Below are 27,477 nucleotides of genomic sequence, written 5' to 3' on the forward strand. Positions count from 1 at the left end.
ACTGAGCCAGCCATTGGGCTAGATGTTGGGGATCAACACGAGTGTCAGTTCTCTATCTCTGAGGTGCCTGCCCATGGTGCACAGGGGCTCGAGTGAGGGGAAAGCAGAAAGATGGATCCTGTAATGTCAACACAAGAACTAAGTGCTAGGATGGATGGGCGTGCACAGTGCTGTGCCCCAGAGAGGAAGAGCGGGTTCAGGGGAGGGGCCACAGAGGTGGTGACACCAGAGGGCCATTAGAGACGCCCAGGAGTCACCAGGCAAACAGGGAAGAAAAAGGCATTCCAGGGGATGGAACAATGCCTGCAAAGATGGCGCTTTCAGGAACCTGCAAGAAGTTGGCAGGTGTTAGTGATGAGAAGGAATGAAAGAAAATGGGACTGGAAAGATAACTTGGGGGCAGATAAGGAAGGGCTGCTGTGCCCTTTTTCATGTGTGTTTGAACAGGAAAATGTTCTTAACACTTGAGATTTCCTAGTTCTTGAGAGGTGAACCCTCCAGAGCAAACATGAGGCTCATCTTTTAACGAGCCTCGATTTCTGTTTCCTGGGCAGTGCAAACACTAACGCTCGGCTGTGGGATACTAATCTCTAAGTTAGACAGACTCACAGCCCCTCCTCTTACTGCTGTAAGCTCAACTATCAGCAACAAGGCATCTGAGGCTTTCTAGATCAAAGGAATGACCAAATATGTGCCAGAAAAGAATATGAATTCGCATGTGAACGTCCCGTTTCAGGCACGCTCACCTCCGAGAAGATGCTTCTGCTGCCCGGTGACGGCTGAGAGGAGCACTTTTCCGTTATTAAGTCTTCCCTCCTGAACTTGAGATCCTCCGCAGTCATTAAATAACGATTTTGCTGTCCTGCTTCTGAATCTTTGCCATTGAATTTCTAAAGAAACAAAACAAATCATAAGGACGTTTTCATCAAAAAATACATTAAGAGATTAGCCCCTGCTCTTTAAGGAAAGATACTTTTTTTCTTCACAATGTCCTCTAAGGAACTTCCATCATCCCCAAATACTGGCAATTACAAAACTGTAATGCACCCCATGTGTGTGTTATTACAGCTGGAAGTCAGATGCCAGCATGGTGGTGGTCCTTACAAACCTTCCTTCTGGCACCACTGAGACAGCCTCCCAGCAGGTGTGGAGAGCAAGGCCCAGGCTCTGGTCCCAGGGGGCTGGGTTCCAATCCTGAGTCCCCCTGACCAGTGTGACCTCCGGGTCTGTTTCCCATCCTACGGGGTTACTGAAGTGATTAGGGAGATTGTATATCACAACCACCAAAGGGCAGTGTCTCTTGAAATATTACAAATTTGATAAAACCTGAATCACCCATACCTGTGAGGAGATTTGACTTCCAGGGAGAAAAAGACAAGACTGCAAACACTGCTTTGAGGTCTGGTCACACATCTAAAGCTCCTTCATGCTGATGCACAATGCAGTTCCCCCCGCCCCGCCCCCTGCAGAAGAGGTGACATGCAACAACACGGCATAACTAGAGATCGTTTCTCCCATCTTGTGTCCAAGTTCAAGCATAGAATCTAGACCTACCTACTTAAAACCTGGTAACCCCTGAACTAGGTTTCTGCACTCTGTCAGAATTTCAGGGCAAGAACCACATCTTATTCCTTAGCCTATCAGAATTAATTCATCATGTCAAGCTTGTCAGAAAAATTAGGTGAACACACACCAAGAAGCAGCAGAGACAAATTTTTATAAAAACCCATTGACCTGTAACAGGAAGAACTAGGAATCAAATAGCCAACACTGAATTTCTAGAATTGCCATCATACTGTTGTGCTTGTGTTACACGTTTATCTTTACTTTTTTAAAGTCCAATTATACATATACTAGAGGCCCGGTGCACAGATTCGTGCATGGGTGGGGTCCCTCAGCCTGGCCTGCACCCTCTCGCAATCCAGGACCCCTCGAGGGATGTCAGACTGTCGGTTTCGGCCCCATCCCCAAGGGATGTAGCAGTGCCGAAGTGGCGGCGGCCCGGGAGGACCCTGAGCTGGGGCCGGGCATCATGCTGCTCCCGCTCATCCCGGCCCAGCTGTGCCTGCCACCGCCCACACGGGAGCGCTGTCGCTGAGTGATGAGAGGCTCCTGCCACCGCAGCTGTGCTCGCCAGCAGTGAGCCCAGCTTCTAGGTGAGCGGCGCTCCAGCTGTGGGAGCACACTGACCTCCAGGGGGCAGCTCCTGCATTGAGCATCTGCCCCTGGTGGTCAGTGTGCGTCATAGTGACTGGTCGACCAGTCAAGCGGTAGACCTGTCGTAATGGTCGCTTAGCTTTTATATATATAGATATTAACAGTACTGTGAAGCTTAAATACAAAACAGTTGCCTCCACCTCTCCACTTCTCAGCTTAGTCCCACTCCCAGAAAAAAACAACTTGCAACTCTACAGCTATTTTGTGTTAATTATGTCCACATTTCTATATTAGGCTCCTATTCCCACATTTCTTGACTTCTTATGGTTAGATTTTATCTGTTGGCTCCTATCACAGAAGTCTTAAAATTTAGCTTATATCATCTGCCCCACACATACTTTTCCTAATAGTTTTATCACAATTTTAGTAAATCAATATTCCACATTTACAGTATGGCCATGCAAATACTGTTTATGGCTCAGCCATACATATTGAGTTCCATGATTACATTTCCTTTCCTTTTCAGTTCTTTACTTTTCGTGGAATCAGTAACAACTGCTTTGTTCTGTTTGTCTACTTAGTTCATAAAACTAAATCATGTACTTAATGTTAATTTACCTCCAAACTCTCTAAAACAGTGGTCAGCAAACCACGCGAGCCACATGCAGCTCTTTGGCCCCTTGAGTGTGGCTCTTCCACAAAATACCACGGCCTGGGCGAGTCTATTTTGAAGAAGTGGCGTTAGAAGAAGTTTAAGTTTAAAAAATTTGGCTCTCAAAAGAAATTTCAATCGTTGTACTGTTGATATTTGGCTCTGCTGACTAATGAGTTTGCCGACCACTGCTCTAAAAGAACTTAAAAATTCCTCTAGATGGAGTCAGATACTCCAGATAAGTGATATTCCATTTCCGTTTCTTTGAGAAATTCTAAGCTCCCTCAACAGCTCAAATCTGGGCTCCCTACATGTCAGCCACCCGCCTGGGGCTTCACATCCCAGGTGAATTCTCTACTTTCTGGATTCCATGCTTCCTTTTGGTTACTTCCTCGTTTAACATCATCCTCCAGATGTCTCCTGCAAGGAGTCCATGGGAGGCAGATGAGTTCAGACACCAAACATCTGGAAATGCCTTTACTCTGCCCTCACTCTTGCTAACAGCTCTGTGAGCACAGAATGCTGGACTGGAAATCACTCTTCCTGCTCTGGACGGTTTGACTCATTGGGAGAGCGTTGGTCCGATGACCGAAGGGTTGTGGGTTTGATTCCTGGTCAAGAGTACATACCTCAGTTGCAGGTTCAATTGCCTCACAGGGGAGGCAACCAATCGATGTGTCTCTCTCACGTCAATCTCTCTCTCTCTCTCTCTCTCTCTCTCTCTCTCTCTCTCTCTCTCTCTCTCTCCCCTCCTTCTTCCCTTCCACTCTCTCTAAAAATCAATGGGGAAAAATATATCCTCAGGTGAGGATTAAAAAAAGGAAAAGTAAAAAGAAATCACTCTTCCTCAATAATCTGAAAATACTGCTATCCCATCTTCTGGCTTCGTGTTCCAGCTGAGAATTCTGTAATTTTGAGGACTTTGTATGTCACCCATGTTTTCCTCTCTCTGGAAGCTTTTCGGATGCTCGCGTTACCCGTGTTCTGAAATTTCACAAAGACATGCCTTGAGCTGCAGGTCTTTATCTTCCATTGTGCTAGAAACAGAGCAGGCCCACTCAATGCACAGCTATCTGTCCTTCCATTTTGGAAATTTTCTATTACTTTGAAAATTTTCTTCCCTCTGCTTTACCTGTTTGTTCTTTCTGGAACTTCTCAGTCATATATTGGAGCTCTTCAATCAAGGCTCCAATTTCCTCTTTTCTCTCCCATTTGCTGCAAAACTTGCTCTTTATCTTCCAACTTTTCTAATTCTTCTATTAAACTTTTTTTATCTATACCAGTTTCCAATAGATTGCCCTTCTTTTCCAAATATCTTTACCAGAGCCTGATCTCATTTATTATCTAAACATGTTAGCGTTGAGTTTGTCACGCTAGTTTTCTTCCCATCCTCCACTGTTTCTAGCTCCTCTATGTAGCTTTGTTCTGTCTGCTTGGCCTTTGTCTTTCCTCTGAGACACTTCTCTCCTGTCTGCTGAACTCCAGCCTCCAAGCAGGTTTCAGTGTACACGTGCTCAGAAGCTCTGTGAGTGCGGAGAGATCCATCGCTGGCGGCCTCTCGATGGGGACCCCCACTGTCAGCACCTTTCCGTCTTTCCCCTTTCAGAGGAGCCCACAGCTGGGTACACGCACATCCGCTCCCTCCACTCTGCGTTCAGATGCACCCAGTGACCCCCGGACCAGCTCCCCAGAGAGTAAAGCTCCCATTTCCAATTAGTGAAGAAAAGAGGTCACCGAACTGCCCAGTGTTCCAGCCCCTCTCCTGTTTACCAAGACACCAGGTACCTGCACTGCCTGCTGAGCCTTCTGGGTTCTGTAGGGTAAACCAGCTTGCTTCTTCTTAGCTTTTCATCCCAAAGCACGTAGCAGCAATGTGGAGAAAGCGGAAGCCCACGTAGTTACCACCTGCCCATTCATTTATCATCCAGACAGCGACCTGCTGTTGCACACTCCCCTCCTCCTAGGCCTGTGGGCTTATACCTTTTTACCCCTCCACTGCCATGTTAACGAGGCTTCAGCAGGAAGCAGAGTTAAATACCCATGTTGGATCCATCATGGTCCCTGTAAGTCTGAGCTGAATGAAACATGATCAGCCCTAACCAGTTTGGCTCAGTGGATAGAGCGTCGGCCTGCGGACTGAAGGGTCCCAGGTTCGATTCCAGTCAAGGGCATGTACCTTAGTTGTGGGCACTTCCCCAGTAGGGGGTATGCAGGAGGCAGCTGATAGATGTTTCTCTCTCATTGATGTTTCTAACTCTCTATCTCTCTCCCTTCCTCTCTGTAAAAAATCAATAAAATTTTTTTTTTTTTAAAGAAACATAATCAAACATGAAGGGTCTTCCAAGACAAAAAGGAACAGTTAGAGCAGTGGTTCTCAACCTTTCTAATGCCGATGGTCTTAGGCGACCCTGCTAGCAGTCGCGACCCACAGGTTGAGAACCGCTGCTGTAGAGCCTAAGACCATCGGAAAACACAGATATTTATATTACGACTCATTAACAGGAGCAAAATTACTGTTATGAAGTAGCAACGAAAATAATTTTATGGTTGGGGGTCACCACAACATGAGGAACTGTATTAAAGGGTCGCGGCATTAGAAAGGTTGAGAAGCACTGAGTTAGAGGAAAGTACAGCAGCGTGAAAGGGCACAGCATGAATGAGGAACAGCAAGCACCTGCTGAAGATGTACTCAGGGAAGCAGGGGGGCGCAAGAGCAAAACAGGTCAGAGCCTGAATCGGATCTGCCACTTACCAGTCATGTGACCCAGGATAAGTTCCTTCCCTTTGCTGGGCTTCCATTTCTCCAAACTTACCTCCCTGGTGCCTGAGGCCCAAATGATAGAAAGGAAGCTCTAAAGTGCTCTGATATATAGCAATGAAGGCTAAAATCATTTTTACCAAACGTGTTTTTATATAAATGTTCATGCAAAAGTTTAAAGAAACCTACGCCAAGTCGAAATCTAAATACAAAAGAAAAAAGTTTTGATACCTGAGGCAACAAGTCTTTGTCCTTTTGATTGGTACTTTCTGTTAGACGGCTGATCACCTGCTCTTGACTGTGTAATTTTTTGTTACTTTCACTCAAAAGACTCTTATAATGGTTCTCCACTGCTTTCTCTCTTTCATTCACTTCGTTGCGTAATTTCTCAACTTCATTTCTAAGGTCCTGCCAGAAGGAAAAGAAAAAATTGGAATTTACTTGACAAAAATAAGCAAACCAGTAGATGTATTTAACAAATGTATACTTCCTTTTCATTTAAAGTCTTACAAAATCCAACTTTAAGAATAATCTGAAATTTGGAAAAAGCACAGATGTTATCACATTATTTATAGCACTGAAAAACCGGAAAGAAACTAAATATCTACCAGTAAGGAATTATAAAAAAAGTGATGGTATGAAAAACTGCACAATTATAAATAAAAGCAAACCAGGATAGCCTGGCCAGTATGGTTCACTGGTTGGGCATCGACCCATGGGTTAGGGCACATGGCCGGGTAGTGGGCTCAGTCCCCAGTAGGGGATGTGCAGGAGTAAGCCGACCAATGATTCTCTCTCATCACTGATGTTTCTACTGGTATTTCTCTCTTCCTCTCTCTTCTTCTCTGAAATCAATAAAAATATTTTTAAATGTATTTTTTAATATAGAATAAATAAATAAAATTTTTAAAAAGCAAACCAGGATACTATGTACTATGATGCTAATTGTTTTCTAACTGTTCACACAAAATGTTGTTAAGGCTATAAGGGAACACATCAAAATAATAACAGCATACCTAAGTAGAGGAATTAAGGGTAATTTTTTATTTTTCTCAGCTTCTAAAATCTCTAAATAAGTCTGTATTACTTTTATAATCTGAAAAAAAACTGTCTTAAATCATGACATTTACATAGAAATGCTCATGTTTTGACATTAAAGAAAAAACAGGAAATTGTATACAGTGATTGTAACTACCTCAAAATATGTACTATTTGTAATACTGAAGCCCTAGTCATAACAGCAAAAGGTGGAAACAACCCAAATGTCCACCAAGAGAGGAATAAACTCTCGTAAATGCTCACAGGGAGAACTCTGATGCTATCAAGGACAATGAATGATTACTCTATAAATATACTGCCCTAAAGTAATCTTTAGAATATATTGCTGCAAGGGAGAAGGGCAAAGGGGACAGACCCCAGGAGAAAAAAAAGTATGTATAGCTTATTAATATTTATTTAACCATAAAACAAATTAAATGGCTGTCTACAAGGAAAAAGAAAGAATAAAATAGAAGGGACAGAAATTAAAAGAAGAAGTCATTTTATAGATGTTAATTGAAACCATTTAAATATTTAGATAATTATTTTTAAAATAAAATTAAAATTCCCTAAAACTGAAAGCAGAGCAAAAACAACAAGTGAATCTGTGTATTGAGTTGATTAGTTAACCAAACAGAAAGAAATGATTTCAATAACTTTAAAGCCAAGTAATTTGTGCATCTCTAATGAGATATTTTTCTAAGGACAAAAGGAACTGCTGCAAAAAAAATCTTAAACTGTTTTTAATACAATGTTATAAGAAATAATATTGGTATTGTTATTCTGAAACTGTGTGTATATTTATTAAATAAGTAATTATTAATGTCATAAAAACCAAGACTTTAAGCCTAAGAGAAAAAATCCTCTCTAATAAAATGGTAATATGCAAATTAACCATCACTCCGCTACATAAGCCACACCCACCAGGCAAGCCACGCCCACCAGCCAATCAGGGCGAGCATGCAAATTAACCCCAATCCAAGATGGCTACAGCCACAGAGAGCAAGGTTTCCCAGGTAACAGAGCAAGCCAAGCTTTCCATAGCCGTTGCAGGCCTAAGCCTCCACTCAAGCTACAAAGTTCCAATTATAGAAGGTAAACAAATTCAAACAAATGGCGGCAGAATGGAGCTTGAGAGAGCAGGCCAGGGTTGCCACTGGCAACAGGGGAAGCAAAGCTTTCCGCACACCCTGGCCGGGCCCACCCGCTTAAGGCTACAAAGTTTCAATTGTAGAAGGTGAATTAACTGCCACAGAAATGGCTGCCGCCCCAGGCTACAAAGTTTCAATTGTAGAAGGAAAATAAATTCCAGATACCAGGACCTCCCCTTGGGTTGCCAGGGGGCGTGGCCGGCCTGCAAACCACCACAGGCCCCTCGCTCAGGCTGCCCCACACCCCAAGGGAACCCCCACCCTTATCTGTGACACCCTTCAGGGCAAACCAGCTGGCCCCCACCCATGCACCAGGCCTCTATCCTATCTAATAAAAGAGTAATATACAGATTGACCATCACTGCAACACACAATATAGCTGCCCCCATGTGGTCAAAGATCCTGCCCCCATGTGGACGCAAGATGGCCACCACAAGATGGCCAGCAGGAGAGGGCAGTTGGGAGGCACCCGGCCTGCAAGGGAGGGCAGTTGAGAGGGACCAGGCTTGCAAGGGAGGGCAGTTGGAGGTGATCAACCCTGCAGGAGAGGGCAGTTAGGGGTGACCAGGCTGGCAGAGGAGGGAAGTTGGGGGCAAACAGGCTGGCAGGGGAGCAGTTAAGCATCAACCAGGCTGGCAGCGGAGTGGTTAGGGGGTGATCAGGCTGGCAGGCAGAAGCTTTTAAGGGCAATCAGGAAGGCAGGCAGGCAAGCAGTTGGGAGCCAGCAGTCCTGGATTTTGAGAGGGATGTCCGACTGCCCGTTTAGGCCCGATCCCAGATTGGAGAGGGTACAGGCTGGGCTGAGGGACAACCCCCCGCCGTGCACGAATTTCGTGCACCGGGCTTCTAGTACAAATATAAAAAGTTAACATATGTAATTCTAAATTTGAATTGGAAACATCAATATGAACTTATATTTTCTGTTATTTCCTTCCTTTACTGAAAAAGCCTAGAATCATTACCATCCCTATCATCAGACTGTAGTCTCTAAGTACCATTTCCCACCAAAAAGAATAGGGTTCTTTAAAGCAGTGGTTCTCAAAGTGTAGTCCCTAGAGCAGCGTTATCAGCACCACCTGGACATGGCAAAAGCAAATTACTGGACCCCATCCAGACCTATTAAATCAGAAATTCTGCAGGTAGGTTGGGTCCATCAATCTGTGTTTTAATAAGCCCTCCAAGTGGTTCTGATGCACACTAAAGCTTGCCTTATGGGAAGGAATGATTCCAGACCCAAGGCAGCAACATACAACGTGAGCCCAAACATCTTCTCATGTCAGAAAGGAAGGAAGCTATCAAAGTCTCAATGTTCATGTCTAAAGAACTCAGGGCCTGGCCGGAGTAGCTCAGTTAGTTGAGCATCATCCTGTGCCACCGAAAGGTTGCTGGTTCCATTCACAGTCAGGGCACACACCTGGGTTTTGAGTTTGGTCCCTAGTCGGGACGCATACAGAAGGCAACCAGCCCATATAGCTCTCACATCAATGTCTCTCTCTCGCTCTCCTCCTTCCTCTCTAAGCATCGAGAATAATAACAATAAAAATATGTTAAAAATTTTAAAAATCTGAGCTCATAATAATACTAAAACAAAAACAAAAAATGATCACTATAATAGGCAGAATAATGTCCCCCCAAATTAGATGTTCACATCCTAATTCCCAAAATCTGTGAATATGCTAAATTACGTGATAAAAGTTGCAGATGGAATTAAGTTTACTAACCAGCTGACCTTAAAATAGATTAACCAGGTGGGTCCTATATAATTACAAAGGTCCTTAAAAGTGAAAGAGGGGAAGCACAAAAAAGACATCAGCCGTCACTGCTGGCTGTGAAGACGGAAGTGAGCCCAGGGCCTAGACATGCTGGCAGCCTCCAAAAGCTGGGAAGGCGAGGAAAGGGACTTCCCAGAGCCTTCAGGAGTGCAGCCGTGCTGACGCCTTCAACTCAGCCTGGTCAGACCCATTTCAGACTTCCGAACCCCAAAGCTATCCGACAAATCTGTGTTAAGCCACCAAGGTCATGGTAACTTGTTACCACAGCAATAGAAACTAATACAGTTAACTGCCTTTGGAGAATTCTAGTGAATTCTTTATTTTGTCTTTCCGTATGAACTGCACCCCAGGGTAACTAAATAGATGATGAAAAATAAGTTTTTCTTTATAGAATTACTTAGCTGTAAATGAATAAGGAATGAAGAGATTAAATTATTACCATTTTGCAAATGGTCATCAACAGTATCATCACGAAAACAGGAAGTATCAAATATTATGCACCACCTATTGGAAGTACAAATGACCACCTATAATGTAAATCTTGTCAAAATTTTAAACCTGAATTTGATTATGCATCTTATCTAACTACTAATTTACTAGAAAGAGAGTCAGCAGAGAAACAATTTAAATGCCATTACAAAATCACAATCAGCAAAATCCAGAATGGAAAACTGTAAAGAACAAACTACCCAACTTATTCAACAAATAAATTATATGGGGAGAAAGAGGAAGAAGCTGTGGATTAAATAATTAATAAAGTTAGGGAAGGTTAATGTGAACACATGAGTTCATACATGATTCCACAGGGTTCATTCAAGCCTACCCTAACTTTCTCTCTCTCTCTCTCTCTCTCTCTCTCTCTCTCTCTCTCTCTCTCTCCCCTCCCTTCTTCCCTCCCTTTCCCTCTCCCTCTCCCTCTCCTTCTCTCTTCATCTCTCTCTAAAATCAATAAGACATAAAAATAAAATGAAAAGTTGTTTAAAAGATATATCAATTGATGCAGTGTATATACCTTCTCTGGATCATGACTTGAGCAAACTGTTTAAAACAATTTTTAAATGAGATAATCAGAGAAATCTAAACATTAATTGGCTACTTGGTAATGTTAAAAGACTGTTCATCTTTCTGAAGTAAAAATGATATTTATTAAAAGAAAACTATCTAATTTTGTTAATCAATGTCCCAATAAATTCAAGAAAAAAGAACATCCTGAGAAACTGATGAAGTAATGCCTTGGAACTGCTTAAAATACTTCAGTGTTGAAAGAGAGGGAGGTGGGAAAGGGTACAGATAAAACAGGTTAGTTGTTTGACTGCTGAAGTTGGGTGACAAGTACACAGAGGTTCATTCTCTCTCATTTTGTGTGTGCGTGAAATTTTCCACAATAAGTAATTGTGTGTGCGTGTGTGTGTGCGCGTGTGCGTGTGTGTGTGAGTGTGCATGTTTAAGCACTGATTAAAAACCTGGAGGAAATACACATGATTATAAATGATATTTTTAATTATGTTATTTTTTCTCTATTTTTTAAATATGTTATGCTAAGTATATACTATATTTATAATGGAGGGGGAAACATTTTTAAAGTAACATTTTTTAAAAGAAACTACCTTAAAAATTAAATGTTAATTTTTCTCTTGGGCAAACAGATGGTGATAAGATTGCCCTAAACCATTAATCCAAAACAACTGGACCAAGAACCTATCATGAATTGTAAATGTCAGTAAATAGAAATTCAATTCTAGAGGGAGGAAAGAATGTTTTTTTTATATTATACAAATAATACTAAAGCGACATTAATAGAACTCTAAAGTTAAAAACTAAGAACATGTCCCACATTAGTGTCATGCCAACAAATTAGCCATTTTCAAACTGTAGATGATCCTATTGGTCCTTGTCCATCTGCAGCCATAATTTTTATGCAATTATAAATGGTTTGAATTTGTTCCCATTTTACTTGATTTATTTATTCCATTACACCACAACCTACAAAACAGCACACACCCATTAAATAATTACACAACTGAAGAACAATTATAAAACAAAAAGTTTAACAGCATCAAGTCAAGAAAACAGTTATTTAAAAAGAAAAAGAAAAACATAGAGATGAACCCTAGCCAGTCTTGCTCAGTGGTTAGAGTGTCAGCCCAAAGACTGAAGAGTCCTGAGTTCGATTCCAGTCAAAGGCACTATCTCGGTTGCAAGCAGAAGGCAACCAATCAATGTATCTCTATCACATTGATGTTTTTCTCTGTCTCTCCCCTTCCCTTCCACTCTCTCTAAAAATCAATGGAAAAAGTATCCTTGGGTGAGGATTAACAAAAACAAACAAAAAAAGTAGAGATAAGAAAGATCTACAGAGCTGGTACATCTGAGCTTACAACTGGGTTTTCCCCATCCTGCTGGTCCACGGGAAAGACAAGATGTGGTCGCTAGTTGATACTCAGTGAAAGATAGACAATCTCCATATTTCTCCATTTCAATGAGTATATCACAATTCATTTTTATCTATTTCCCCACCGTCTCCAGATAATACAGCAAAGAATAGCTCTGTGCATAAAACAAATTTTTTTCCTAACTTTTGATTTGCTTTCTCACTAGCACTGACATATTCTTAAATGTTTGCTAATTTAATTGGTATAAAATGGTTCTTCGCAAGAGTTTGAATTTGCATTTCTTTGATTGTCACCATATTTCTATATATTTGACTATTGTTTGGATTTCCCCTTATGTAAATTGGCCATAATAAAAGTACTTTCAAGGGCGGTTCTCATGAAAAGTTGATCTCTCAGGAATCACCCATGGTGTGCATACACAAGCACACACACCAACTCCTTGGCCCCCCACATCAGAAAAGCCACCAGGACAAAGTCCACCTGTCTTAGTCATGCTGTTAGAGAAGAAGTAGATTATGTTCGTTATTTTTTGGCCTTCCTGGCTGTGTTTTGTGAGCTGTTACTAATCAGAATGAGAGCATGCACCAGTGCAGAGGAACTGCTGCGGCTGAGCGGTAGGTAGTGTGTGGAGTGAGGAGGACCTGGGAGCTCCCACACCTGGGTTCTGTTAGTAATAAAAGCTATTGTGTGTCAAATGGCTACTGCAGTGCCAGGCACTGTGCTAGGCACTTTCGTGTTCACCCAGGTAATCTTCACAACCTACGATGGCTGCAAGGCTGCCTTACTGACTTCGTCTCCTGCTGCTCTCCCCTCAACCTGTTCTGCTCTGGCAACCCTGGCTTTCTTGCTGTTTCTCTAACATACCATGTGTACTCGCAGCTCAAGACTTTTAAACCTGCTGTTCTCTCTGCCTGCAAAGTACTTCCTCAAGCCTGCTTCCTCATTTCCATCAAGTCTGTGCTCAAATGTCATTTCCCAGTCCAGTCTTTCCTGACCATCCCTTCGGAAATCACCACTAGCCCCACCACAACCTCACTCTCTGTATTCCTTCCCTTCATTATTCATCCTGATTGCATCTTCTAATGTAGCATTTATTTAATTTATAAATTTTGTTTATAGTCTCCCCCACCAGAATGTAAGCTCCACAAGGGCAGGGATTTTTGTGTATTTCGTTTACTGCTGAAGCTCAAGCACCTAGAATGGTACCTGGCACATAGTAGGCACTCATGGCAAAATAAAGACAGCCATAAATTCCTTGACCTTCTTTTTATCAAGGGACTGTGGATTCTAAGTCCCCTCCTATAGCTATAATCTAGGCAATGCAATGACTACTGGGACCAACAGAATACAGCAGAAGTGACAGTGTGCCCATTTCTAAGCCCAAATTTAACAAAATGGCTGCTTCCAACTCTTGTCTCTTGTAACACTCTCTCTGGGAACCCTGTCATCAGCTCAGAAAGTATGTCTACCTTAATGCAACTGACAATCCCAGCTGTGCTAAGCTTTCCAGCCATTCCCCCAAAGGCACCAGACACTGTGGGGCGCGGCTACAGTGTTTGGACAGGTTCAAGCCTTGGACTAATGAGAGGGCACAGTCCTCTCATTGCCACGTGCAAGTCCCAGCTTGGCGGGCAGAGCCCTCCCAGCACAATTATAGCCAACAGCTATAGTTGTAAGCTTGAACCTATGGTCCGAACATGTGGCCCCACCTGCCTGAGTGATGTGGGCTTGATAGAGTTCAGGTGCATGTAGTTGAGTAGGATTGAAACCCACCAGAATGTTGTAAACATCTTGATCACGCCCTTACTTTGCCTCGTGGCACCTGCTATAAAATAAAGACACGGCTTGTGGGCAGTGGCGCTCTGCGGAAGCAGTGTCCCACCAAGACCCAGCTTTCATTCTCTTGTCTATCTTTTCTAAGCCTTCAGCTGCCCCCACTCAGGTTCACCCTTAGCCGTGCCAGTGCGGCACAAGTGGCACCCAAACAGGGCCTGAGTTCGGGGGAACTACAATTGTTAGGTGAAAGGAGGCCCCAAGGCGAGAGCGCTGGTGCAGTAAGGTAGGGAGCCGAGGTGTGGTAATAGCTCGGTGTAAAACTTGGGAAATTCAGGACCCTAGCAAGGGATCCCTAAAAACAATGCTTATTGAAGCATTTTTAAATTTCTTAAGGAGAAAGTAAGTAGAAGCATTTTTATATTTCTTACAGAGAAAATAAGTAGAAGCATTTTTAAATTTCTTACGGAGAAAATAAGTAGAAGCATTTTTAAATTTCTTAAGGAGAAAATAAGTAGAAAATAGAATATAGAAAATAGAAAATAAGATAGATACAGATTAAGTGGAAAACTAGAAGTAGAAGATAGTACAGGTAAAATTTTGGTAATTTGTTTGCTCATAGGCACTGGACCTCGTGGGGTTTTGCGGGTTCAGTTAAGGTGTGGAATTTATGGGGGTTGCAACCCAGGGAGGTTTGGGCAGGGGCAGCCAAGCCTACCTATAGTTCACAGATAGAGGTAGAAAATAAGTAGAAATAAGCGGTAGAAATAGAAAAGTGAGCGGTAGAAAGTAAGCAGTAGAAATAGGAGTTAGAAATAGGTAGAAAATAAAATAAAGTAGAAAATAGGAGGTAGGAAATAAGAGATAGTTGGGAACTGTAAAAGCAAAGGATGGAAAACGTGGTCAGCGGGACGCTTAAAGCCAAGCCAGGACATTTTGCTAAGGACTGTAAAGCAAAACATGGAAGTCAAAAGGCTACGGAGAGTGGAAACAAGCAGCCTGGACTGTGCCCAAGATGCAGGAGAGGAAAGCATTGGGTAAACGAATGCCGCTCCAGGACTGATATTAATGATGATCCAATACCCCCTAGGCAGGGAAACTTCAAGCGGGGCCAGCCCCGGCCCCACCAGGTAGAGGGGACTGTATTCTCGACCCTACCGCAGCCTTTCCAGCCAACTCAGTCCCAAAGCCAACTGTCCAAGCAGCCTGATCCTCAGAATCCAGAGGGTGCAGCGCAGCTGATTTGGGTGCCAGAGCAGGACATGCGTCGCCGCAGGGGACCCAGGAAGGTTCCTTGTCCCTCCGTTCAAAAGACTGAGAGTTGCGGCACACAAGAAGAAGATAACGAAGGCCACATGCAAGGGACCGAGGTGCCAACATGGGGTCAGCTGAAGAAGCTAACAACTGAGGCCCAGCAAATGGCAGAAAACCAAGGAGTGGAAGCTACTCCTTCAGCCATGTTTATGGCTATGTTAGCATTGGTTAGCTGCCAGTCTTCTGTAAAGTCTTGTGCAGCCAAATCTAAGGACTCTGAGTAAGATATCCTGAAAATGTTAACATGTCTGAAGTTTGGTTTTTCTCTTATTGCTGTATTGCATTGGCTTTGTTTTGTTATTCATAGACAGAGTTTTGTTCTCTCTTGTTGCTGTATTAATGTTGCTGAGTTGAATGTTTTGTTAATAGCCAGAAGTTTGTTTTGATGTATTAATTATGCTGAATAATTTGTTTAGAGTTTTTTGATAATGTAAATAGACATGTTTAAAAACAAAAGGGGGATATGTGGGATGTGGCTACAGTGTTTTGGACAGGTTCAAGCCTTGGACTGATGAGAGGGCACAGTCCTCTCATTGCCACGTGCAAGTCCCAGCTTGGAGGGCAGAGCCCTCCCAGCACAATTATAGCCAACAGCTGTAGTTGTAAGCTTGAACCTATGGTCCAAACACGTGGCCCCACTTGCCTGAGTGATGTGGGCTTGATAGAGTTCAGGTGCATGTAGTTGAGTAGGATTGAAACTCACGAGAATGTTGTAAACATCTTGATCACGCTCTTACTTTGCCTCGTGGCACCTGCTATAAAATAAAGACACGGCTTGTGGGCGGCGGCGCTGTCTCTCAGGAAGCAGCGTCCCACCGAGACCCAGCTTTCATTCTCTTGTCTGTCTTTTCTAAGCCTGTCAGCCGCCCCCACTCAGGTTCACCCTTGGCCATGCCGGCGCGGCACAAGACATGTGACTGAAGAGTCACGGACCCTCCAGACCAGCCCATTCACCAGCTGAATACCATGAGAGACCTGGTGTTCAGCAGAAAACCACCTAGCTGAGCCCTACACAAATCCCTGACCCACAAAAATGATATATAACAAAATGATCATTGTTTTAAGACACCAAGTTTTGAGATCATTTGTTATGCAACAATAGGTAACCAGAACGGCACCTACTAGTAATAATACCTGTTGTTTGGTTGGTTAGTTGGTTGGTTGGTTGGATGGATAAGGTAGATGTGGTTGCTCCCATTTAATGAATGAGCAAACAAGCTCACAAAAGTAATTTATCCAAGGTCACAGTCACTAAGTAACAGCACCTGCCTGATCCTAGGTCCCTCCGAGTCCAAGACTTTCAGTTCACTTCCACAGTATGACAAGGGTTTGGATTTCTTTTGCAGTGATCCTAATCCACTGCAGTCACCTGATGCTCGCCTTTGAAAGCTCTCCCTAAAACCTGGTGCAAGAATAGGAACCATAAAATCTATGTTAAGCTACTTAGGTACATCTTTAAATTCACAATAAATTTGCCTGCCATCCTAGAAAGATCATGCTGACTTTTTAATTTTAAAATGTTTATATATTATGCTAAGCAAGACATATGCACCATTCATGTACACATTTATTATAGGTCCACTTATTAATGTGTGTGTCAGCAATAATTTATTCCATTCTCCATTTCATTTGCTTATAAAATTTTAATTCAGCTACCTATATGTTTTAAGAACTTCTTACACGTTTTAAGAAAGGCTATTAATCTCGTGTCACATTTTTTCCACATATACCCCAACCTAACAGTTGCCAACATGAAAATAATTGGTTCAGAATCCCAGAGGACATGTAATTTTGTCATTCCTAAGACTGGGGGTTCTTAACCTAAGATCCATTGAATGGGCCCCTGGGAGCCTATACAAATCTGTGTGTGTGTACTTTTTGGGGATTTGAGGGCTGTCAGCATAAATCAGGGTCCCAGGACACCAAAGAGTATAAACCATTTCTCTTATTATAAGCATTAGTAATAGAAACTACTATTTACCGAGCACCAGCTATGAGCCAAGCATGGGCCAAGGCATTTTTACATAAAACATCTCTAGCCTCAATGACTGCCTACATGGTAAGTATTATTAGTTCCATGTTTACAGAAAGGAAACTGGCTCACAGAGGCTTTCACAAAGCTTTACAACTAAGCCGTAGAGCTGAAATTCAAACTCAAGTCAGTCTGACCCCAAATCCTGTGCTCTTTCCACCTAACTGCACTGTTAGGACCAAAGAAATAGAAAACCACTCTATGACATGGGCTCCCCTTGTTTAATAATTTCAATACCCCAAGCTCATATTTTAGTTTCCCAAGGCTCAGGACTGAAGGAACACCCAGCCTGGGACGGAGGCCCTCCTGCTAAAGAACAGGGCAGGACCAACGACCTTGGACCACATGTGGAGAGCAGTCAGAGAAGGCTTAGAAAAAGGACCACTGCAGGGAATGGGGAAATGTGTGCTCAGGTGGCCTTGAGCAGGAGCAGCTACCATGGCAACACAAAGACAGCCGACAGGCTCATGTGCTTGGCACCAGTGGAGGCATAATAAATGTTTAGGGGAGGTATGGAGACGGCATGTCTCGCCTGAGCAAAACAATCAGAACTGAAAATTGATAATCTTGGGTGGTTTCCCCAAACCTCCTTCAATATTCCAGGGCTGTGAAGACAGGCAGACCTAGCCTTGCATCCTGCTTTACTGCTAAAAAGCTATGTGGCTAAAACAGGTAATTTAAATCTTTATGATTGTTTCCTTTCCAGTAAATAGGAATAATAATACAAACTCCTAGGGTCCTTGGAGAGGTAAATGAGAAAATGCAAGATGGGTGGCCAGCTCAGAAGCAGATGCACAGGAAATGATACTGCGCCACCTCCCCACACACATCCTTCAGGCTGACCTCTATTCTCAGGTTTTCTGTGTGGCCACAGCATCACCTTCCACCCAGCCCCAAGGTTCAACTCTTCCCCCTCCCTCTCACACACACCTTGTCATCCAACAGGACATCCAGGCCTGAGGGGACAGCACATCCTCCATACAGAGCACATGAGAAATGAGCGGTGAGGATTTGGTGCTTTTATGTGGAACCAAGTGCCAAATCCCGCCCTGCCAACCACCCCAAACTCCCGCAGAACAAAGGAGCTAAACATAAACGATCGCAGACTAAAAATCTCATACCCAGAGCAGGGCTTTCTGATAACACTGAGAGTTGTTTGTGTTTTGTGAATGGGGAGGGTATATACAGCTTACAGGAGCCAGTCACCTACCCAGCAAAGGCCAGGCCAAGCGAGATCTGCAGTTAGAAAGCGGAAGAACCTAGAACTTGTAACCCACCCATTAGCAAGACTCTGAATAACCAGAGGAGTCAGTCCTCCTCCCTTGAGGGGGTGTTAGAAAGGAAGAAGGAAGAAGGACAGAGGCTGAGGTACTGGGGGGAAAGTGTCCCTCCCTGCACACTCAGCCCCTCCTCTCCCGCATCCCACTGCCCCTGCCTTCTTCAGAACTTAGCTCTCACCTGGTCAACCGCAGCAGCTTCCTAACTGCTCTCCCTGTCTCTGGGTTCACCCACCAAATCACACACTCAGCCTTGATCATTACATCTCTGCCTGGAACCCTTCAGTGACTCGGAGTTGACTGCAGAGTGAAGCTACCTTAAAGCAGTCATTCCAGGCTCCCGCCAGTACGTTCTAGCTTGCCTTTGAGCCTTCTCTCACCCAACCACTTTATTTACACTCTCCAGGCCCTGCACCTGTACCCACCCAGTCTCCTGCAACTAGAAAAATAAAATAAATTCCCTCAATTCTGCCTGGAGACAGCATGCTTATCTTATAAGACCCAACCAAGTGCCACCTCTTCCACAAAGCCCTCCCTCCCTATTCTACCCGCAGTAATCATCCTTCAGAAACACCATCACCTCATTCAACTCACAACCCTACAAAGCAGATGCTCTAATTATATCCATTTATCATCCAAGAAACGGAAGTTTGAAATGTTCAAGCAACTTAACCAAAATAAAAGGTGTGGAATCAGGATTTAAAACCAGGTCTATTTGTGTTATTTTCACTAAACTAGCAATTTGGAGCCCAAGAAGCCCTAGGATTAGCAATGCCCAAGCCTGGCCAACTATCCATATCATCTGACTACATGTTCATCCAGAAACTGACGGTCAACTTGGGGAAAAACATAGAAGTTTATATTTGAGGCATCAACTGAGTGGCTTCAATTTCTACCCTACTGGACAATTTTCCTTTCAGGTTCACAGTACACTCTCAACCAACACTGAGCTGAGTGATGCTTTTGCATGTCAGGCTCTCTTAGAACAGACTGATTTTTAAAAAGTGGGTTATTAGAAAAATAAAATATCCCTATAATCTTAGAATCACATTAGAAATGAAAGCCAGGCCCTCTCACTTGCTTCTCCAGTCAGCTAGTTTGTTTTATCTCTGGCCAGATGGAGAATGAGAAGGTTCTCATCCATCAAGTTTCTACTTTATCAGGTTCGCTGTGAAAAAGCTTGTCAAAGTGCTCAGTGGTTACCTTTAAATATACAAAGGAAACCTCTCCAAAATCTTAATGAGGTGTAGGAACTCAGTGATGTACGAATTCCTAGAACTGGTGTGAGACGAGGTGTCCAAGCCCCTTCTGTGGAGCCTCGTGGCTCCTGGGGGCTGTGGCAGAAGCAGGACATGGTGGGGAAGGGGGGAGTACCAGGCCTCCTCCCTCACTTCACCCTGAGCAGCTCTACTTTTATATGTTTGTTCTTCAGAAGAGTTCATTTGAACAAAGAAGCCACATGCTTAAAAATTAAATAAACAGAAGCCACTGGAAGGAGACAGCCCTTGTCACAGAGAACCAGCGTGTGTTTCTGGCTGTGAGGACTGCAGGAGTTCCGTGCAAGGAGCTCAATGTAGCTTTCACCAGAAAGATGGAAATAACAAAGGAAATGAAGCTGTGCAGGGGTCAAGGCCCAGCTGAGTCACTTAACAGCTGCCAGGCACCACACCTCTCTAAACCCCACCTGGATGGTGCCCTGGAGCATACCTGCCCTCTCCTCCAGCCCCACTACTGTTCTCCCTTGTGCCATGCTCATTCAGGCCCCCAAGCCTTTGCACGGGCCGTCCCTCTTCTGGGAATGCATCTGCACCTCCCGTCCAGTCTCAACTCAAATCCACCTCCTCAGTGGAGCCTTCCCTCCTTCCCCTCCCCAAAGCATGTGGCCCATCCCTCTATCAGCACTTAGCATTGGCTCTTTGCCTGCATTTCTATTATATTTCTCTACTAGATTCTCTCAGAGACTGTATCTGATTTGATTCTGTTCTGTACTCCCAGTGCCCAGGACAGAGCCTGGCACAGAAATCCTAAAATAAGACCCAGAGATCAGGAAAAGCCTCTCTTAGAGCAATTCCATATGAACACTGATGGGAACAGCCTTGAAACCAGCTCCTCCAGCAGCCCCGCACGTGAGACACTGATCCACTCCGAGTCTGTCACTCCAAAGGGCTCTGACTCCCTTTCTGGAGGGAACCATTAGTGGGACAGGCACAGAGAAGCACTTTCTTCAGAGAAGAGGTGAGTGGTGACCAAGAAGAAAGTTTCAGCAGTGTTGACTTGACTGGTAAAAGGTAGACCACATTTATTAGTCAACGGTGTCTATTAGATTCTAGCAGCCAATGGTTTGTCATTCAAAGTCCTAAGCCAGCACGTGCCACACAATTAAAAACAGGAAAAGAGGAAAGAAGAGAAGGAATGTAATACACTGAGCATCTACCTCTATGCGCCAGGAACCACAGTAGGTGCTTTCTCATGCATTACATTTTATTATTCATTTATTTAATCCTAAAGTAGATACAATCAATCCCATTTTAGGGGAGAAAACATTAGTTTCGAAAGGTTAAGTAACTGACTTAGAGGCTTAAACACCTGCTGAAGCTGAGATTCCAACTTGAGCCCAGCCCTGTTTTCCACTATTCCGAAGACACCTACTAAAATGGCTGTTTCTAGCTCCCAAGGCGGCGGCAGCATCACCATCATGAAAACAGCTACCGTTCACTGATCATTTGTGATGTGCCAGGTCTGATGCTAAGTGGTATCTCCTGTAATCCCTACAACTAATCTGTCTTCTAAGAGAAATGGACCCCACAGTTTGGAGAGGCACAGTTCCTACCTCATAGTTCAACAGCTCACAAGTGATGGAGCCAGGATTCAAACCCAGTTTGACTCCGAAGTCTCTGCATTTGGCCTCTCTTATAAGAAACTGGAATTTGCAAAGACAGAACTTCTTCCAACATAGGACACTTAAACTGCATATGATTCTACAAGGATACCAACTCAAAAATCTTTACACCTGATTAAAACAAACAAAAGAAGACAAGGGGAGCTTGGCCCTGGGTAAAAATCACACTGCCTCGGGTCTGTGGTCTTAGCCCTAACCAGCCAGCCTACAGACACTGTCTCTAAGGGCCATGTTTTGATTACGATCCACCAAGAGATATTCTGGATGCTGTCACAATCTCATTTGGAGCTACCCATCAACAAACGCACGTGAGAACCGGAGGGGTGCAGGCTGAACTACCCTGAAATTAAAACCCGCTCCTGTCATAGCGCACTGGGTTAGCCAGCTGGGTGGCAGGTACAACTTTAATTAGATTTTTGGGCTTTAGCCAGCAAATGCATTCCCACAGAGCTAAGTGCCCAGGTACTGAAGCACACACTTGTCAGAGAAGCGGATGACAGGTCTCGTGACAGATGAGAGCATTATGTGACAATCTGGGGAGTATGGCTAAACCCATGTCTAATATACGTTACTTCTACAGGAGAAGAAAAAGACTAGGACTTGCTCTTCTCTCCCACACACCCTGAATAGCACACAGAACACCTGAACCAGAGATAGCAAATCTAAAATAAAGATGTACCGCTCTATCACCTTCATCAAATGCACACACACACGCACAGAAACATGTACGCACACACACAAGCACACACACGTGCATGCACACACTAAAAGGAGAGCCTTATGTCTCTGGAACCAAGCAATGTAGCCGAGTCAGAGATGTGAGGGCAAGGATGTGGGGAGCCAAGCAGCCCGCCTGACAGACCACAGAAACTAGGGCACTTTAAACATCACAGTAAGGACACTGACTTGGGCATCCTGGGTTTTTTGTTTGCTTTTGTGAAGGCCTGCTGAATTTCCTCAAAGAGACATGAATCCCTCTGGTGACAAGGAGGCATAATACAATAAAAGAGATATATCTGTGAGGCCCTCAATTCTTGACCTCCCTTGTTGTAAAAACACTTCCAAAGTAAAAACCAAACTTGTATTCCCCACAGCCTACCCACAGTGCCTGCACCATTGCAAGTACTCAGGAAGTGTCCCTTAAATAAACAAGTGAACAAACTGCACATTACAACACATGCTGAGTCAACTGGCACTGGGTCCCTGCCATCGCCGGCAATTAAAACAAACGAGAAATGACTCTCAGGGCCAAACTTCTCAGCGTTCATGCACAATAAGACAAGTGAATTCATATGCCTCTATTCAGACAGGCACTGTCTCCCCCGAAATGCTTAAAAGCAGACACAGTGAGACGGCAGTAAATGTTTTTGGCATGAGCAAAGGATGGTTTGATCACATCCAAAAGAGAGCTGATTGCTTACCATTAGAAAGAATTCAGGGAATGCTAGGAAATCTAGCACTGCAGGGTAGGGGGCCACTGCAAAGGCTTGCAGTCAGGGCACGTCTACAAACAGGGCCGCAGTATTTCCCACGGACTTTGTAGTTGTCCAAGACATGAGAATAATGGGAAACAGCCACACACAGACCCAGGGACTGAAAACCTTAACTTAATGCTTACAAGCTTACCGACTTGGATGACACTGACCTGGCCCTGTGCAAAATTGCTTTTATTGAATGGGGCATTGTCAAAGATTCTGTATACTGCTCAGAGAACTCTTTATAAAACCCACCAGAGGCAATACTTCCCTCAGGCCTGAGTGCTGGCAAAGCTGTCCTTTCATCTTAACATGTTCATCCTACAGACACTGGAGACCTTGTAACTGAATTTCCCTTTTTACTTGCGCTGCCAGGAGCTACCAGCTGAAGTTAAGTCCCCCTCGTCAGTACTGTGGCGGGTATCACAACCTGCATTTCTACTCACTGATTCCATTTCACCAGTCACCTTATTTTTCCTTCACCCTAATGCCTTTATCTTCATTTTTCATTTCACTTAATTTCATGATGATCCATAAACCTCTGAAAATGTTTTGAAAAGAATTTACAATTTTTAAAACTTCAAATAACCAGAATACTTTAAGCTGGATGTTCTTACTTTGTTTCTCCCAAAACAACATACACTCTCACACCTCTGTACCTTCAACTTCCATGCAAAATCCCCCTGCTCTCCCTTGCCTATCTAACAACCTTAAACTTGAACTTCAGAACCAGTTCAGAAGTTACTTTCCCCAGAGCCTGCTCTGATCCTGCAAGCACTTCCTTCCTCCGTGCTCCGTGGTACTTTGTTTGTATCTCAGTACGGAACTGTCCCCATGCCAAGTTGAGGACCTGCTAAACACGTGACTGTTCCTTTCCTTTGCCAGGGCAGGAACACTAAGAAGTCTGGTTCTCCGTTTGTTTGTTTCAATCCAGAGCACCAGCAGTAGCAGCTGGTGAGGGAAGGGCTCCAATTAACAGAACAAGCTGATGGGACATGCGAGGCCGGTGGTTGTGCTCTGCCTCTGCATGCACCTAGCACCCTAAGGCAAAAACACCACCCCAACATGTCTCCCCATTCTCTGAACAAGCCAGTGACCCCAAGATCAGGCGTAAATCATCCATATGAGATGGACACAACCAAATTCTTAGAATATAACCAGAAGTTAAATAGAGATACCTGTGATGCAATACATACACAAAAAGAAACCACAGCCATTATGACCTTGTCAGAAACATATATGTGACGCAGAAAAGTAGTCACGAGGTGCGAGGAAGCTGAGTCCCAGACACGCTCACCTGAGGAAAGCACTCAGGGTGCACAGCTGTGGTTTTGGTCTGCCCAGGGCCATGAAACCAAACAGTGCTTTCGCTCATCCCCCTCCAAGCAAGCACATGGTTCCAGGGGACGCTGACGACGACGGCAAACACGCACTTCTGACAAAGAAGCATGGGCATGGGACCCAAGCTGGCCTCTCGGTATCTCACCCCTCTGGCCACCCTGACAGACACAGCGGGGTAGTGGAGTGTGAGCCCCCCTTCCTCTATGTAATGAACTGGGAAAATGGGATCCCGGCAGGGCTGGCAGGGATGGGTCCAACCACTTGGAACTGGAGGAAGTAGATGCAAGAAAAAGAAGCCACTCCCTCTCATCCTGGCCAGTGGCTCAGTGGTTAGAGTGCTGGCCCCAGCAATGAAGGATCTCAGGTTTGATTCCTGGTCAAGAGCACCAGCCTAGGTTGCAGGTTCGATCCACAGCCCTGGTGCAGGAGGCAACTAATCGCTGTGTCTCTCTCACGTCAATGTTTCTCTCGCTCGATGTCTGTCTCTCTCTCTCTCTCTCTCTCTCTCTCTCTCTCTCTCTCTCTCTTCCCCTCCACCCCCTTTCCACTCTCTCAAAAAATCATTGGAAAAAATATCCTCAGGTGACGATTAACAAAATAAAGAAGTCAGCTCTCAGAGAGACAGAGACCGGGTCCTGGCAGTGTCCCAGTCATCCATCCTCCCAGCAATTTAGTTACAAGGCAACAAATGTCCCTTTTTGCCTAAGAATGCAGCTTTTTATCAATAGCAGCCCAACATTATTTTAGAAACACCAGAGTTTACATGAATAAGTGAATTTTGGGACCAACAATGTCTCACAATAGAGAGATAGCTAAATACCCTTTTGATATAGTTATCTAGCTATTTATTGCCAAGAGTAAGTGACAGTGTAAAAAAATTACATATTTCACATATGAATACATATACACATATATATGTTCCCCCATCCAAATTTTATTGAATATTTTTATGATGACAGTGAAGGAGAAAGAAAACAAACTATTTTAAACTTTAAAAAAAAAACAACAACCTGTTATGCCACAGGTTTTGTTAACGTAAAAATTTTGTGAGGGGTATAAAAATTGACTCTGAAAACTGCACCTCTGTAAAAGGACTCTCTGGCCAGTCTCATCCTTACCTCATCCACAAAGGCACACTACTCAGACCTCACTCTTTTCAATCAACTCAAGTATCCTCTCCTCCTGGAAGGTCTCCCTGACTACTCCATCCTACAAGGATCTTCTGCACTGACTATATAAACTACATTCATTAGCTCTGGATTTCAAACTACTTTGCATTTTGTCATGTATAACATTTTCAACTTCCTTAGAAAAATAAAGCTTTCAGAGGCCATGCCTTGTATTTCCATCAACATCTACACCAGGTATATTTGGTGTTCAACAACACTGAATAAATACAGGGAACAGGTCTTTTAATAACAAGCAACAAACTGGTACTCTATAATATTGCTGGTGGCAACATAAACTGGACCAGCCTTTTGGACAAATAATTTGTCAGCATGATTAACTAGTGTAAAATATTTGTACCAATTATCTCATTCCTCAGAATATATCTAGGGATTTCAAGAGAAAATGCCTTACTGATCAAAGATGTTCACTGTAGCATTACTTAAACAGCCAAAATGTCCAACAAAGGAGGAAATGATTAAGTAATCATGTGAAATCTATTCAGTGAGGGATATGCACCATTCAACCTAATTACTCTGGAATCTATACAACATTGGAGATGTCATAACAGAGAAAGTGACCTGGGAGATGTCCATGATAAGGGAAGTGACATGGGGACATGCGCCAGGTGACCAAAGAACACTGACAGTAGTTAGCCTCTGATTAGATTGGGGGTCCAGCTGTAACTACACGGAAGGGTGAACTTGAAAAACAAGAGTTACTTCATTGGAATGGTAGGTGCCGATTTCTTAATTATCTAAATTTCCATTATTGCTCTCTAATGTTCATTAAAGTTTTTGTTGAACTATACAAACATTGTATTTCAATTCTTTCGTCAGCATTACCATCAGGATTTCAAATTATGGATCTTGGTGTCCCTGCCAACAGCAGCCCCCAGAGAACTAACCTCTGATACCTATAGTCTCTCTTCTGAGCTCTCTACTCTGATTCTTCCTGCCCCCGATTCCCGTGCAGGAAATCCAATTAACCTGAGTGCCACTAACTACTCCAACTCCGACCCTCTCCTACCTGACCGCACCAAGGCTTATGTATCTGGATGTGACTCTAAGGATGCTGAATACTTAAGTTTAAATACAATAAAAATTTTTAAAGATAAATTATTTTCTCCTTTCCAAGTTCAGAGATTTCTTTTATGATGCTAACACCCAATGCTGAATAGAGTAGTCTTTAAAAAATCACTCATAAATTGTAGCACATCCAGGCGATGAAATATTTTGTTGTACACACACAAAAACGTTTTTGAAGAACATTCATAACATGGCAACACACCAAAGAGAGAACACAGAACTTAAAAAATTGACACAAAACTACATTTTCAGCTTGATACCAATGCCTGTGGGTGAGGGAAGAAAGAGTACAAAGGGAATGAAACATCAACTAGTTAAGACATCAACTGGTCATTTCTAGGTGATCAGATGAGTGAAGTATTTTCTTCTTTAAATTTTTCAGATTTTCTAAGTTGTCTGCAGTGAATCTCCCCAAAAACCATGACATGGAATAGCCCCAGCCCGCTGCACTGCCCGCTATTTCAGAAGGGAATGGGGGTGCTCACGTGGATGGTGCAGTCTCTCTTGCTCTTCTCTCGATGGGCTGCCTCCAGATCCTTTTCTAGTCTCTCCTTCTCCTGCTGCAAGTCGCTCAGCTCCTGTGTGACTTTCTTAAAGTTCCTCCGTAGTCTGTGGTTCTCTGTACTCTTGGTGAGGTTTTCTGAGTGCAGCTCAGCCAACAGGGCTGCCTTTTCCAACAGAGCAGCTTCATAATCTTCAGACCCCTAGAAGAGGGGTGGGGGAGACAGCTCATTAAACAAACCAAGAAATCTGTGCTCCTTTTTCACCTTGCAGCGGGGGGGGGGGGGGGGGGGAGGGATTAATAAAAACATCATTCAGGACCTAGAGCACAAATAATATGAAGATTGTGAAATAACTCAGGGTAATGTTTATATTACGGTGTTGATGTTAAAGGAAAGGGAGAAGCTACAACTGTGTAAAAGAAACTTTTTTTAAGACTAGAAGGGAAAGTACAGAAAGTTAACAGTAACTTTCTTTCATGAGGTGGAAACACAGTTGACTTTTTTCCTTCACTACTCTGTATTTTCAAATGTCCTAAGTTTAGTGAGTATGTAACTTTTATAATGATTTTTTTCCTTTGAAATATAAGAAATTTTTTTTGGTAAAGTTTTATTTTTAATTAATCTTTATTGTTGAAAGTATTACAGGTGTCTCCTTTCTTTCCCCATTGACCCCCCTCCACTCCGCAC

General features: G+C 43.5%; 1 protein-coding gene across 2 annotated transcripts in view; it reads right to left on the bottom strand.

The window, feature by feature from the left end:
- CDK5RAP2 (CDK5 regulatory subunit associated protein 2) overlaps nucleotides 1-27,477 on the bottom strand; it is a 156,614-nt gene that overhangs the window by 80,779 nt on the left and 48,358 nt on the right. For both annotated transcript variants that reach the window (XM_079789850.1, XM_079789849.1), the window contains exons 12-14: nucleotides 26,773-26,991; nucleotides 5,799-5,975; nucleotides 747-890 (exon numbers count right to left, since the gene is read on the bottom strand). In XM_079789850.1, the coding sequence (XP_079645976.1) occupies nucleotides 747-890; nucleotides 5,799-5,975; nucleotides 26,773-26,991 (540 nt within the window). The remainder of the gene's footprint in view (nucleotides 1-746; nucleotides 891-5,798; nucleotides 5,976-26,772; nucleotides 26,992-27,477) is intronic.

Source organism: Cnephaeus nilssonii (genome assembly GCF_951640355.1).
Source record: "Cnephaeus nilssonii genome assembly, chromosome: 14".
In the NCBI taxonomy this organism is placed as follows: Eukaryota; Metazoa; Chordata; class Mammalia; order Chiroptera; family Vespertilionidae; genus Cnephaeus; species Cnephaeus nilssonii.